The 15420-nt window shown below is 49.7% G+C and overlaps 1 protein-coding gene across 6 annotated transcripts in view; it reads right to left on the bottom strand.

Moving 5' to 3' along the window:
• ACTN4 (actinin alpha 4) overlaps nt 1–13575 on the bottom strand; it is a 141595-nt gene extending 128020 nt beyond the window's left edge. For all 6 annotated transcript variants that reach the window (XM_060257498.1, XM_060257500.1, XM_060257502.1 and 3 more), the window contains exon 1: nt 13329–13575. In XM_060257498.1, coding sequence (XP_060113481.1) covers nt 13329–13469 — 141 coding nt within the window. In that variant the 5' untranslated portion in view covers nt 13470–13575. The remainder of the gene's footprint in view (nt 1–13328) is intronic.
• Between the last annotated feature and the right edge of the window lie 1845 nt (nt 13576–15420).

Raw genomic sequence — 15420 nt, 5'->3', positions numbered from 1 at the left:
CACCTTTGCCCTTCAATGTCAGCTGCACCTGCGTCTCCTCTTTTCTGCAGCAATTTAGTCAAGATCCCCTTGAGCGAACTACTGCTACTGCACTGGGATGGAGACACGAAGTGAAATGCTGTAGAAGCCTCAGAAAGAGCAGGGCCTCGCACAGCTCCAGTGACCCACATATCACTGCTTCCTTTTCAGAAGGCTGTGACAGAAAGCTCCAGTTCTCCACTGACGCTTTCTGGGTCCCCCCCCCCACCTTCTTCCAAAAGACTAGGACTCGAGGGCGTCCAATGACGCTGATAGGCAGTAGATTCAGGGCAGATAAAAGGAAATACTATTTTATAGAGCGAGTGATTAAAATCTGAAAATTCACTGCCACAGGACATCATGATAGCGTTAAAGCGGGATTAGACAGATTTATGGAGGAGAGGTCTATCCAGTGACTACTAGCCACGGGGACTGAGAAGAGCCTCCATGTTCCCAGGCAGTCAACCTCTGAATCCCAGTGTCAGGAGGCAACATCAGCGGAAAGCCTCGGCCTCTGTGCCCCGTTGAAGGCCCTCCAGAGGAACTGGTTGGTCACTGTGCAAGACAGGATGCTGGAGGAGATGTACCAGCAGTCTGACCCAGCAGGTTATGTACTTATGCTGTCTCCCAGAGCTCAGGGCGGAAGAAGCCTTAGGAAAAAGTAACTCCTGCGTGGCTTTGTCCAGGCAACCGGACAGAGAGTGGCACAGACGGAAGTGTACGTGTGTCTTCTTTCAAACAACTAATACAGGAAAGGTTTAGAGGCAAGCAGACTAGCAAAGTCTGGTGCCCATTCTGGAAGCAGAGAAAGGCGATGCAGGCAAACTGTCTGGACCCCATGCAATTGGGAGCAGGGTTCCTCAAACTGAGAGCCAGTCTGGTGTAGCCGTTAAGTGCGCGGACTCTTATCTGGGAGAACTGGGTCTGATTCCCCACTCCTCCACTTACAGCTGCTGGAATAGCCTTGGGTCAGCCATAGCTCTGGCAGAGGTTTTCCTTGAAAGGGCAGACTCTTATCTGGGAGAACTGGGTCTGATTCCCCACTCCCCCACTTACAGCTTCTGGAATGGCCTTGGGTTAGCCATAGCTCTTGCAAGAGTTGTCCTTGAAAGGGCACACTCTTATCTGGGAGAACTGGGTCTGATTCCCCACTCCTCCACTTACAGCTGCTGGAATGGCCTTGGGTTAGCCATAGCTATTGCAGGAGTTGTCCTTGAAAGGGCAGCTGCTGTGAGAACCCTCTCAGTCCCACCTATCTCACAGGGTGTCTGTTGTGGGGGAGGAAGATATAGGAGATTGTAAGCCACTCGGAGTCTCTGATTCAGAGAGAAGGGTGGGGTATAAATCTGCAGTCTTCTTTCTGAGTTGCTGGCCATCTTTGGGATTCTGAAACAGCATGACAAGTGCAGCCCCAAAATGGCTGACATAAAATGGCTGCCGCAGGAGGCGGAGCCAGCCATAAAATGGCTGCTGTAGCTTACCTTCAACCACACAGCAAAGGCCTTCAGGCTGTGGTTTCAGCAGCCACCAAAGCACAGGCAATCAGCTCTTCAATGGCCAAACAGAAGCAAAAGCCCCACATGACCACACCCGCTTTCTAAAAACACTTGGTGAGCACCAGGAAAGGTTTTGGTGGGCACAATAGTACCCACGGGCACCACGCCAGGGAGCCACAGCATGTGACGAAACTGCTGAAAACTTGCTCCCCCGGTAAAGCGGCAACAAGTGAAGGGTGCGTGAGTAGCATCGGCATGTGTGGGCAGGCAGGTTAGCAAAAGGCTTGAGCCAGTACTATTTTCTGGAATTCCCAAGGCTGTAAACTCCCAGCTCCATCTAAGCCGCTCTTTACATAAGTTCCAGTTCTTCCACAACGGAGCGCCCGTTTTTCATCAGAAATGCTACACATATGCTCGTTTTTAATCAGGGCAATGCTTTAATGTGGTTTGCCAGCATAGAGCAAAAAAAGAGGGAGGGGAGGGGAGGGAAGGGAGGGAGCAGGCAGCTCCCAACCTGTTGTTCAGGGTTCATGATAATCCGCTACAAAAACCCAAGTCCAGAGGACCGTTTCGAGCTGGCATCGCCCGTGACTTGGCATCCCCAGAAGTGTGAATGCACATCCCGCCTCGACTGGGGATGTCTTCACTTCCCTGGACTTGCTCCAGTCAAAATGAAATTTAAATCATGATTTGTTACATAGACAGGCTAATAGGGGGGGAATGATTCATCAGCCTGCCCTTCAAACCCGCTCAGGCAAAAGAAAAACCTTTTCATGCAAAGCTTGGCTACAGCTTTCCAGGCTGCCAGAAACTTGGAAGCGGATTCCCCTAAACATACGTGGTAGGATTTATGGCCTCCGCCTTGGAGAAGCGTGGAGTGGGGGGGAGGGTGCAGAAAGAGAGAGAGAGAGAGATGGAAAAGGTTACTGCTCTTACTGTTACTGTGAGATGCCAACATTCTGCAAATTTACTTTTTGTGCTATGTTCACAATACTCATTTGTGTTTTTGTCCAATGTTTCCGGATTGTGGGGGGGGGGGGGGGAATCTGTGAAAAGCACAGCTAGGTCCTCTGAAGTGGTAGCTTCTTTGCAACTATTTGGGGAGGGGAAATGCAGGAAATGCAAACAGAATGACTGGCTGCTGTCGAAGCCCTGCATAGCCAACATGTCAAGATGGACCTTGTCTTTCTACCTCCTCCTGCCCCCCAAAACTGGGATACAGGCCAGGGACAGAAACTGCACAACATATGCAGATAGAGGGCACAGCCCTGTCTGGAGGACTTGCGTAGCGCTTTGCCAAGCATTAACATCCCACCGCCCCTTCAATTCCAGCAAGCTTCTGGAGAAAAGTGTTAAGCCTCTAGAGCCAGGGCCCCCAACCTGGTGCCCATGGGCACCATTGTGCCTGCCAACACCCTTCCTGGTGACCGCCAAGTGTTTTTAGGAAATGGCTGAGGCAAGTTGCGGTTGTTGCTCAGTAGGGCTTCTGGTCGATCAACAGATATCTGACTGCATGTGTAGAATAAAATAATGCTATTTCAGCTGCATGAGCCCTGTGGTGCAGAGTGGTAAAGCTGCAGTTCTGCAGTCCAAGCTCTCTGCTCACGACCTGAGTTTGATTCCCAGCGGACGCTGGGTCCAGGTAGCCAGCTCAAGGTTGACTCAGCCTTCTATCCTTACGAGGTCAGTAAAATGAGTACCCAGCTTGCTGGGGGGAAAGTGTAGGTGACTGGGGAAGGCAATGGCAAACCACCCCATGGTAAAAAAAGTCTGCCGTGAAAACGTCATGATGTGACGTCACCCCAGAGTTGGAAACGACTGGTGCTTGCACAGGAGACTACCTTTATCTTTATATTTCAACTGCAGCCGCTGTCACAGTGCTGTTTTTATTCTCTGCCATTCCTCTCTCCCAGTGTATTTTCACAAACAGCCCTCTTCTCTTTACACACTCGGGTTTCCCTATGCGTGGCTCCACCTCCTGTAGCTGCCATTTTGTGGCTGGCGCCACCTCTCGCAACAGCCATATTATAGTTACACCTGCCACACTGTGTCAGAATTCCAAATGTACCCTAAAGACTGAAAAAGGTTGAAGACCCCAGCGCTAGAGAGGTTGCTGCCAGTACAGCTCCCTTTATTTTGAAATGTCACCTGCTCCTCGTAGCTAGGCAGAACTTGCTGGGAGTTGTTTAAGTGGGTGCAGCAATGATTTGGGGGATGTGATGGGGCTCGATCCTCTGCATGCAGAGGGACCAGAGAGCAGCTTCTCCACTTAAAGGATCTCAGGTAAAGGGAGTTAAGATGTAACGTCCTCTACCCTAGACCCTGAAGAGCTGCTACCAGAGACAAGAGAACACGTTAAGCCAGAGAAGCCAACACTCCAAGTCCAGATGTTATTGGAGAGGTGCATGGCTCATGAGCAAGTCACTGGTTTTGTGAGCAGAAGGTCTCTGGTTCAGCCAGAGGAATCGTCTGTCCTTGGCTGACAGATGTTGGAGAAGACCTTTCCCTGACAAGGTCTGTTGGAATATTTTATTTAATTAATTAATTAATCTTAAATTTGTATGCTGCCCACTCCACACACGGACTCTGGGCGGCTCACAATCATAACACAACAATAACAATACCTTATTATTTTAAAAGCAAAAACACATATAAACGATTTATAAGTTTAAAACTTAAAAATGGTGCTATAAAATTTCTCACAAAGGTAGTCTAGCTTCATGGATGGTAATATTCAGCAACATACTAGTGGCAGCTCCTCATGCATTAGTTACTGTAGGCCTGCCGCAAAAGATCAGTTTTACAGGCCCTGCAGAATTGGGAGAGATCCCGCAGGGCTCTTGTGGCCTCTGGAAGTGCGTTCCATAAATTAGGGGCTGCCATAGAGAAGGCCCTCACTCGTGTAGAGCATAATCTGGTCTCCCTTGGTCCAGGGATGGATAACAGATGTTGACTTCCTGAATGCAGTGCTCTCTGGGGTATATGTGGGGAAAGGCGGTCCCTTAGACAGACAGGTCCTTGGCCACTGAACAATATGGACTAGCAGCCTGTGCTATTAAGATCAACATGCCACTATAATCCCAGTTTCCAATGGCAACATGCTGCCATTATCACAGGCCCAATAGCCTTGGGCTTACCATGCGGCAATACGAATTTGCCTTCTACAGAGTCATGCTATTGGTCCACCAAGATCATTACAGTCTGCTCAGACTGGCAGTGGCTCTCCAGGGTCTCGGGCAAAACTCTTTCGCACCAGTTGTTACCAGAGACTTTAACTGGAGATGCCAGGGATCGAACTGGTGACATTCTGAGGAACTGTACTGCAGCGGTACAGCCCCTCCTGAGCAATACACTTGGGTTCCAAGGAATCTGGTGGCACCAATGTGTCAGTGGGGAGAGTGGCAACCTCACCTCCTCATGCCACCACACAGTTAGATTAAGTGATCCAACCCCAGGCCGGTTATGCGATTTGCCCTCCCTAGCATGTTCCAAACAAAAAAAAAAAAAAAACCAGCATGTCTCTATGTTGGTTGTGTGTGTACTTATAACTCGTAATGACAGTGCATTCTAAAGCCACAATATTGCTGAATACTGTCTACAAACTTCTAGTTAAACTGATTTTACGATGTCTTTTGGAGGGAGGGGGAAGCTATTTGGGGGTCTTTGATCTAATGAGTCACAAAGAAGGATGCCTGGCTCTGTCTTTAAACTCTGGAAGGAAGAGAGGGAACCAGGGAGAGGGGTCAACCACCCCCGAATAATTGGCAAGACAGCAAGAATTTGCTCGATCCCAAGTTGGCCAATGCCCGACTCTCCACCCCCCTGCAAGTGTCTTCCGTTTTGTGAGCAAAGTGAAGCCAGTTTCCCTCATCCTCCAGGATGGTGCCAAAAAAGAAACATTCTTATAACTCAAGGGGAAAAAAGTATCAAGCTGGGTTGAAGAGGGGAAGTGTTTGGAACTTTCCCTATCAGCTGGGCATTGATTCAAATCCTGCAACTGTTACCGTTTTGGCAGGCTGCATTTTGCCAGATTTTTCAAGCAGAGGAAGGAAAACAGACAGGGCAGGAATCTGGGCTGTCAAAGTTTTTTTTTAAAAAAATTAAAACCCACAGTTTGCTTATTTATTTATTATTACTTATTGTTTTTTATTTACAGCCCGCCCTTTTCCAGCGGGTAACAACTGTCAATAATACAAGGTTAAAATTAGATACATACAATAAAACAATATACAATCTAAAAACAATACAACAAACCTAAAAACAAAACTCCAATTCTGCAGTTGGTGGTATCACCCGCCTCCACAGTTGAAGGTGTTCAATCAAAATCATTTGTTTAGCTTCGTTTTTACCCTGTCTTTTTCCCCAGTAGGGACTCAAAATGGATTACGTCCTTCATCTTTCCTCGGTTTTATTCTCACAACAACCTGACAGGGTAGGCTGAAATGCGTGACAAGGTCAGCCAACAAGCGCCCATGGTAGAGCAAGGAATCGTACCTGGATCACCCGGAACCTGGTCTGTCACACTAGCTGGCTCGATGGAACACTGTGAGATTTGAAAAGCCAGAAGCTTGCGGTTTCTATTTTTTCAAGTGGCTCTCCGCAAAAACTTTTTAACAGAGAAAGCCAGGGTTCGATAGATGCCTGGACACCACAGAAAAGCAACTCGGGTCACAGGGCCTATAGGCCTTTACTCAGCCATTTAAGACGGCGGCTGGGTATGTCAGCAACAATTAGATACACCCTGAGCAGATCCGTCTAAACCTGTCCCACCTTAGTCATTACAAGCATTAAGATGCACCACCCCCACCTCAAGCGACTGAAAGCTAAAGCGCACACAAATGTCACCCTGCTGTTCAAATATTGGCTCTGGTATGTGACGTGCAGAACGAGAGACGCCCTCCCTTCCTCAATTTTGTCAAACTCCGCATGGGGGCTGACGCTCCTTCTGAATTGCAGAGGATTCTGATGCCCCTGTCCCAATTATGTCAGATTTCATATGGAGCCCAAAAATCAAAAAAAAGAAAAAAGGTGTCTAACTTGCCACTACAAACCAATTATGCCTAATCCAGGATATGGCGATTTGAACCCAAGTCTTCCTAGGCACTCTCAGCATCTTGGGCAAATCTGGCCATCAGAAAATGGTCAACATCTGTTGGTGCCGTGAGAGGAAAAGAACGCATATTAACAGAAACATTTCCGCCCCCCCCCCCCCCGAACAACTCCAAGATAACCAAAATGGCAGAGATAGGTTGAAAAAGGAATGCACACTCTGATCACACTAACTGGCCTTTTTTCTAAGTTTAATTCTCACAGTCCACGTCACTGCATACCAAAAATCCCCAGCCATTCAATGGCATAATGGGTAACTTCCACTTGGTGGGCTAGATCACACAAATCCATTCCTCCTGGAAAAGACTGTCTCCATCACAAGACGTTCATGGGACTGAAAGCTGTTTAGAACAGAATCTGCTTCCCTGCCTAACCACACAAACATTTTATTTGGACTACTTGCAGACCCCGCTTCTTCTCCCGACACACTAAGGGCCCAAATTAGAAACATAATAAACAGAAAAGCCATCTATTAGAACAAGACAAACTGACAGTTCCGAGAAATAAACCAGGGCCTGACTTTTAAATAGCTCTGAAAGCAGGAAGCTGAAGGGGGCTGGGACTCCCTTACAGGGCTGTTGTAAGGATTACTGAAAGATCACACAAGGGAGTGCTCTGAACACAAGAAGAAGATGATGATGATATTGGATTTACATCCCGCCCTCCACTTAAGAGTCTCAGAGCAGCTCGCAATCTCCTTTATCTTCCTCCCCCACAACAAACAACCTGTGTGGTGGTGGGGCTAAGAGGGCTCTCACAGCAGCTGCCCTTTCAAGGACAACCTCTGCCAGAGCTATGGCTGACCCAAGGCCATGCTAGCTGCTGCAAGTAGAGGAGTGGAGAACCAAACCCAGTTCTCCCGGATAAGAGTCTGCACACTTAACCACTACACCAAACTGGTTTACAGAAACTCTCCCTGTTGTTACAGTCTTCCCCCCCCTTGCTCACGGCCCAAATGCATTCTTCAAGAGAGAAAGGCTACACCCTAGGGCTGGCAGCTTGAGATCTCCCACACTTATGACTGATCTCCAGAAAACCAAGATCAGTTCCCCTGGAGGAAACGGCTGCTTCAGGAGAGTGGATTCTGTGGCATTATACCCTCCCTTCCCCAAGCTACACCCACTCCCAAATCTCCAGGTATTTCCCAACTCAGCTGGCTCCACCCCATTTCCTTTGATCTGCCCCACTAGGGGTGATAGAGGGAGAGGACTTTGGAAGTTATCGCTCTATTGCACTGAAGTCCCCTGGGGGAACCAGACAAGAGCCCATTCAATGCACCAAACAGAATCTTGCAATAAAAGCTTTTCCTGAACGGCACCGCGGTGGGAGCCTTTCCAAGCTTAGCCTCTCCCTGACCTGCATTCAAAATATGCAAAAGGTGCTTTAAGTTTTTGGTTTCTACTGACTGCAGAAAACAGGGGAAGGAAGGTGGGGAAGGAAAGGCGCGCTCTGTGCAACACACCCTGGAATGGACGGTGGAGTTTGCCGAGGCGTGGGAGCCATATGCTCTTAAAACTGAGCTCTCCCATAAAAATAGCTGCAGTGCCACGTCACGGCAACAAGGTGGATCAGAAGCCTGCAAACCAGGTGTAGAGGGCGGCACCACGCTACCGTTTGCGGTTTTAAGAGGCTGCGCCTCTCCCTCCTTCTCTCCCCACCGAAATGTTACAGGAACCGGCATTTGGAGAAGAGACACTGGTATTCCCCCCCCCCCCCAGGCAACCACAAGGCCAGAAACATGGGAAAGTCATTAGCTGGGCCCTGGCTTGCTCGCTCGGCAGCATAAATAAGTCTAGTGGCTACCTCTTCGGGGGTCTTGATTTCAAGCCCAGCCCTTCTGGAGGAGCTGCAGGAATGTAATTGCTCAGTGCTGGTTACAGACATTCATTTGACAGGCAAGTCACTCTGTTTGGGAACAAGGCTCCCCTCAAACCTAAAAGTTCCCCCAGCCTCGTGTGTTCTTAGCTCAGCTCGAAGGAACAGCATGTTGTTAAGGCAATTAAGCAAAACAGCAGATGGCCGCCTCGAACTCGGCTTCTCACCCTACAAATAGAGTCCCCAATGAATGACAACAGTTCCTCTGGTGATACCGGCACACGAGCGGCTTACTGCTTGCCTTCAGAGCGACCCCAGGAGAGGGTGCCGAGGTTGGGGTACTGGCACTCCAGAAAATTCCTGGAGATGCCAATGCGGTCTTGTAAATTAAGTCTTTGGGGGCAAGGGGAGTTGGGAAGAGGGTGAGGAGGACAGCAAGCGCTGTCGAAGGATGGGTTAAAACAGTTACGGGAGCTGAAAAAGAATGCCAACAAAATCAGCTATCAGAAATTGGAGACTGTCACTATGAGACTGTTACAAATCAATTTAAAGAGAGTTTACTCCCTGATGTATTTATTGCCTTATAAATATGGCTTATGTGGCTGTTTCTGCACTTGCATCCTACACTCAAGTGTGCTCATGGGACCCAGGTTTGAATCCAATGGATCCGTTCTGCTAAATCCATCTTTCGCTGGTGCAACAGCTGAACCTCTCGCTTCAGAGAAGGGGCCGCAATTGGTGAAACGGACCCATGGGATCCAACCCCATAGAAATCGGAAAGGTCACAGCAAGAAGCCAAGAGAAACAGGTTTCTCTAGCCCACCTCGTGCAAAAGAGAATGTTTTAACCACGCCAGTTGTGCCTCTTAGCTACTGTGGCCATCCATGGGAACAACAACAAAAAAGCAATTTACAAAGACGTTCTGGGCACATGTTTTAGATTGAAGAAGTGTACGGTGGAGGGGGGGCACCTCCAGGGGCCCTCCCAACTTGTTTGTTTGGGTTAATCCTGCAACCTCCACACCCACCAGATGCATGCGCATGCACACACGCCTTTTAAAACTAGGCAAACTGGAAGCTTTGCTACAGTAACAGCACGCACAGTTCGGGAATCTGGCCTGCCCCGAACAAATATTTCCACATCGCAGGCCGCAGAGACCAGAGGCAAGAGCCCTGGCAGCCCAGCGGGAGACGGAGAACAATACTCGTCAGCCCGACTGGACGTGACAGCTGACCTCAGGGATGTGGCTTCACTGCTGCCGCCACCCCTCCCCCCTTGCCACTGCCTTTGAACACATGCCCGATAAAGCCAATGCAAGGAAATTAGCTTCCGTTACAGCAAAAACAGAAATGCTTTTTTTAAAAAGCAAATTCATTCCAGCAGTTGAACCCCAAATCCAATCTACTGTTTACAACGCACGCTGCAAGTAACATTTCACAAAGTTCAGCCTAAAGGGGAAAGTACTGTGTTTTAAAAGGCAAGCTGTGCATACAGGCTGGGTAAGAAATAACTCACATGGCTCCCCACCTCTCACAGTTTATTGGCTTTGGAAAACGGGAGGGGGGGTTGTTTCCCCAAAGGAACAGTCACCCACAAAGCAATTATGTGTAGAGGCCTCACTCTTGGGGGTGTGGGGGGGAGAGAATATGTCTGCAGCGTAATTTTAAAATGGTTCTCCGGGGCAGAGCAGAGCAGGCCCTTCTCAATGGAGCCTCTCCTTCCCCCACCCCGCCTTCGGCCAGATGAATCAGTCAAGGGAGAATGCCAGGAGCAACGGCTGGCAAGACGGGCTTGCCCCACCCAGCCTCTTCCTGCCCTGCCACCCTTTCCTTCTCAAACAACCATCTCTGCTCCCCAGTCCCACACCTGCCCCAAGGCCCCTCCTTCTTCTCCGGCTGCCAGCCCTGGAAGCTTTCGGGCACAAGGCCTATCGAACAAGGCTGGTGCCTCCTCATGTTTAACCCTTCACTTGGGTCCGAGCAGTGGCGCAGTCACAGAAACCACCAGCTTCTCCATGCTACTTCCCCCTCCCCAGCAATCCCACTGATTTCCAACCCCCTGCCCACACTCACACCCAGTCCATTTGCTTGGTCAGTTCTGCTCTAGGCTGCACATACACACTAAGCAATTCCCACCCCATGGATCCTGGCCCTTTCCTCTTCAGATAAGAAGCCTCTGCTCCTCCAAACAGGCTCCTTGATATCCAACAGTCACCCCTTGAAAGCTCGCCCAATCACTCAGATCTACCACTCTCACAGTAAACATTTCCCCAAGCCTTACCTGGCCCTCTCTCTGTCCCCTCCCTAAACTGGCATGTTCTCCTCAAACACACCCTTCCCCAATCCTCCAGGCTCTTCCATCCCACACAATCCCCACCCTGATCTGGCTGACCCCGGCGACCCCCTTCAGTGGCTAAGTTCTCCTTTGGCCTAGGAACAGCTCAGCTCCCCCCTCGCCAAACCAACCCTCTCCACACAGCTCCCCAGACTTTAACAGTACCCCCCCACCACACACACACACTGCTTGAAAACCCTCCAGGGCTGAAAACCCAACCCACCCACAGCCACTGCAGAAGGACCTCACCGTCTTTGAAGCCTCAAAGGCCACATTCTGGTCACAGCCGCTAAGGCACCTTCAAGACTTATAACATTAATATCAATGGCAACTTTGGTGAGTCACTGCTGACTTCTTCAGACACACGACCAAGGCACACTGGACCTTACTCTTGAGTAAGCACACAGAGGATTGTGGTGTAAAGCACCAAAGACCCACAACAAAGCTGTCCGGAAGACCCTGAAAGACCCTTTTGCTTAAAAAAGTAAGCATACACCATACTTGCACAATACTAGGCTCTTTGTAAGTGACATCACCTTAAGAGGGCTCATCCAAACAGCCTCATGACCCCCCCAGCTCCATAGCTGTTCCCCAAACCAAAGATACCCCACCCCACAAGGACACCTTCTCTTCCACGTGTAACCTTCCAAGGGGTCCCCTTCATCCAGACCACACACCTTCCTTCTCCCCGCCCCCCTCCAAACAAGGCTTTCAAAAATCTGGAAACTTTTTTCCTTTTTATCCAAACCGTAGGCAAATTATGGAAGGCTCTATGCGCTTAAACCAAAAATGGGGTTTAATCCTGCTTGAATTGGACACCCCAGCCCCCAACGTGCAGCTTTTGACGGAGCAAGTCTTTCTCTTCCTTCCGAGTTGAAGGAGGCCATCAGAGAGCGGGTCAGGAAGGAGCCAGCCAAGATGCCCCCCCGCCCCCCACTTTTCTCAAGGAAAAATGGATTTACATTGCCTTTTGGATTCCTGCAAGCCACTTGGGGGCTGAAAAGCTGGGAAAGAAGTCAACGGAGCACTGAGCAGAAAACGCACACTGAACGCCTGACCTTTATTCAGGCGTGTCCAGAGTCCCACACCTCACCCCACCCCTGCTTGAGACTTTCCTTCATGCTCCTGCCAGAAAGGCCCCTCCAGGGCACAAAGGCACCACAGAGCTGTCAAATCTCACAAGGACCCCCCCCCACTAACCCAGACACTTTGGGGGGGGGGTTACATTCTCTAGCTGCAACACATACAACTACCCTGCAAGGTAGGCCAGTACTGCCCAGAGCCCCCTCCGCATATAAATGCAATCAGGAGGGGGAGAATTTGAAGCTGAATGAGAGCAGGGGAGGACTTGATCTTTCCTTACAAGAGGCCTGCAAGGTAAACCAGTACTGTCAAGAACCCTCCCCATATAATACAATTACAACAGCCTGATAAGGTAGGCCAATGCAGTCCAGAGCTCCCTCCTCACATAAATGCAATGAGGAAGGGGAGAATTTGAAACTGACTGAGAGCAGGTGGGGGCTTGTTTTTCCCTTACAAGAGCCTGTAAGGTGTCAAGGACCCTTCCCATATAGTACAATTAGGAGAGCAGAGGAGGAACTTGCTACAGCAGAGCAGAGAAGGAACTTGCTACCATCCTTACAACGGCCCAGCAAGGTAGGCCAGTGCTGTCCAGAGCCCTCTCCTCACGTGAGTGCAATGAGGAGGGGGAGAATTTGAAATTGACCAAGAGCAGGCGAGGACTCATCTTTTCTTACAAAAGCCGGCAAGAGCCCGCCCAAAATAATGCAATTAGGAGAGATGGGAAGGACCTTGCTGCCATGCTTTCCACCACAGCTGACGGCTTGCAAGGTAGGCCAGCACTGTCCCTCTCCCTCGAATGGAATTTGGAAGGGAGGAGAGCAATGTTCCCTCTAAGCTGAGTTAGTGTGAGCTAGCTCACAGCTTTTTAGACTCCAGCTCACACTTTTTTGTGTCAGCTCAAGGAAAATGGCCCCAGAGCAAACTAATTTATGCAGTTGCTCACAACTTTAATGCCAGCGGCTCACAAAGTAGAATTTTTGCTCACAAGACTCCACAGCTCAGAGCAGGGGTGGCCAAACTGTGGCTCGGCAGTGGCATGCGGCTCTTTCACACATATTGTGTGGCTCTTGAAGCCCCCACTGCCCTGTAGGCTGGCTTGGAGAATGCAATGTAATTTAAAAGTTGCTTTCTTTCCACTTCCATCCCTCCTCTCCATCTGTTTTCCTTCCTTCTTTCTGTCTGTCTTGCAGCTCTCAAACATCTGACCTTTCTTTTATGCGGCTCTTACATTAAGCAAGTTTGGCCACCCCTGGCTTAGAGGGAACATGGGAGGAGGGTGCCTCGGGCGACTCAGCGAGGGCAAGCCTCCTCCCAGATATGCCAGCTCCCTTCCTTTCTGCTAACACCAGCTCTCGACGGGGAAGGCGGCGGCGCTCTGCCCATGCCCAGAGGCACGCGCCCCCGCCGCTCTGCGCATGCCCAGAGGCCCGCGCCCCCCGCCGCTCTGCGCCTGCCCAGAGGCGCCCTCCTCACCTTGCGCTGCTGCTTCTCCCAGGCGGGGTCGAGGAGGAGGTCGCGGTCCCAGTCGTCTTCTTGGGCCATGTAGTCGCCGATGCCGGGCCCGTTGCCCCCGTACTGGTAAGTTGGTTGGCCGGCGGTGTGATAATCCACCATCGTGCCCGCGCGGGCTCCGTGGGTTGTGAGGCGGCTGCGGCTGAGGCGGGGAAGGAGGAGCGCGCAGCTCCCGAGCGAGGCGAGGCGGCGGCTCCGACCGACTGACGACGACTGGCACGGCCGCTGCCGAAGGGGCGCCGCTGCGCCTGCGCACACCCAGCGACACGCCCCCCTCCACGCGCCACCCCGCATGCGCCTGTGGGTGAAGGACGGCCCACCGCTGGGGGGGGGGGGAGGAATGAAGAATGAACGAGAGGGTTAAAAGATTGCGCATGCGCGAGGACAGGCCAGCGGGAGGGGACGGCGATCGAGCCCCGCCCCTTCACCGCTACATAGCCAGTGCGCCTGCGCAGATTCTTCCCGCTTTGGTTCGGACCCACAAGGCGCGCGTGCGCCTTTTTCCTCCGCTTTAGGCGAGGGGGCGGCTTTCCGGTATTGCGCATGCTCGACTGATCCTCGCGTCTGCTGAAGGGAGGTGTAAATATTAATAGGATGTTAATTGATATTCATATATTGTATACCGACAGCAGCTCTGTTGCTCTTTACTATTAATCTTCATTAATATTGGTAGTAATTAATATTCATATGTGGGCAGATTACGAACAGTTCTCTGTTTAATATTAATCTTAATATGATATTAATATTAATATGCTGAAATAGCAGTAATGCATGGCCGACATCAATAGTAATCTTAATACTAATTACTATTGTGTTGACGTCACGTATCAAAATAAATAGTGATCTTGTACCCACTTTTACTTACCTGAAATAACGATTTAAACTAGTAACATTAATATCAGCAACAATATTACCATCAGTGCCTGTGAGGGTAACAGAAGAAAATTCGAGTACAGTGGCATCTTTAAGACCAAAGTTTTATTCACAATAGAATCATAGAGTTGGAAGGGACCTCCAAGGTCATCTAGTCCAACCCCCTGCGCAAATCAGGAAACACACAAAATAGCTCCCCCCTAAATTCACAGTATAAGCTTTTATGTGCACACACACTTCTTCAGAATGCACGTAGTCAGGGAATGCTGAAATCCAGGGTCACTACCTCATCGAAATTCATCTGCCATATTCAGTTTTGTGCCAGGGTTTCCTTGTGAAGAACCACACCCGAGGTGTGTCCTCTAAATATTATTTCTGGTTTATTGCATAATTATTACTGTTCAGCTGGGCGATAGATGAAAACACCAGGAACAGTCATGCCGTTACACTTGTTTGGCAACTCCTTGTTCTTGAGCGGAGGAACAAAGATGCTCCTTTTTAAAAATCAGATGCCGGGTTCTGCATGTGGAAGCTTGCTTTTCTCTTCTACAGCATAAGAACATAAGAAAAGCCATATTGGACCAGGACAATAGACCATCCAGTCCACACTCTTGTCACACAGTGGCCAAAGCCCAGGTGCCAACAGGAGATCCCCCAGCAGGGCCAGAACTCCAGAAGCCCTCCCAGTGTGGCCCTGCAAGGACCAAGAATACAGAGTATCACTGCCTCAGACATATCCAAGTGGGCAGCCATGTTGTTCTGAAGCAGTAGAACAAAGCAGGAGTCAAGATTCACCTTTAAAACCAACAAAGTTTTATTAACGGTGAACTTGACTCCTACTTTGTTCTAGTGCTTCAGACATAGTGTTTCATCTAATAGCCAATAGCTACTGATGGATCTCTGCGCAATATATTTATTTGTGAGCACTAACACGTAAATCTGCAATTCTTTTCAGGGAGATATAAGCACCACTAGTTTCAGTTCAGTAAAGTATACTTCTCAAAAGACAATAAGGCTAGGAAAGTTGAAGAACCCAACATGAGACGGGCTGACAGACAAGGAAACTACAGCCCTCAGTTTGCAAGACCTGAGAAAGGCTGTTCATGATATTTGGGAGTTTTGTGGGACATTTGGGAGGTGATGAAGTCATAGAGTCCCCATAAGTCGGAAATGACAGCAG

The sequence above is a fragment of the Heteronotia binoei genome, chromosome 17 (assembly GCF_032191835.1).
Source record: "Heteronotia binoei isolate CCM8104 ecotype False Entrance Well chromosome 17, APGP_CSIRO_Hbin_v1, whole genome shotgun sequence".
Lineage (NCBI taxonomy): Eukaryota > Metazoa > Chordata > Lepidosauria > Squamata > Gekkonidae > Heteronotia > Heteronotia binoei.
The sequence above is the reverse complement of the archived record's forward strand: the minus strand, read 5'-3'. Positions and strand labels throughout refer to the sequence as shown.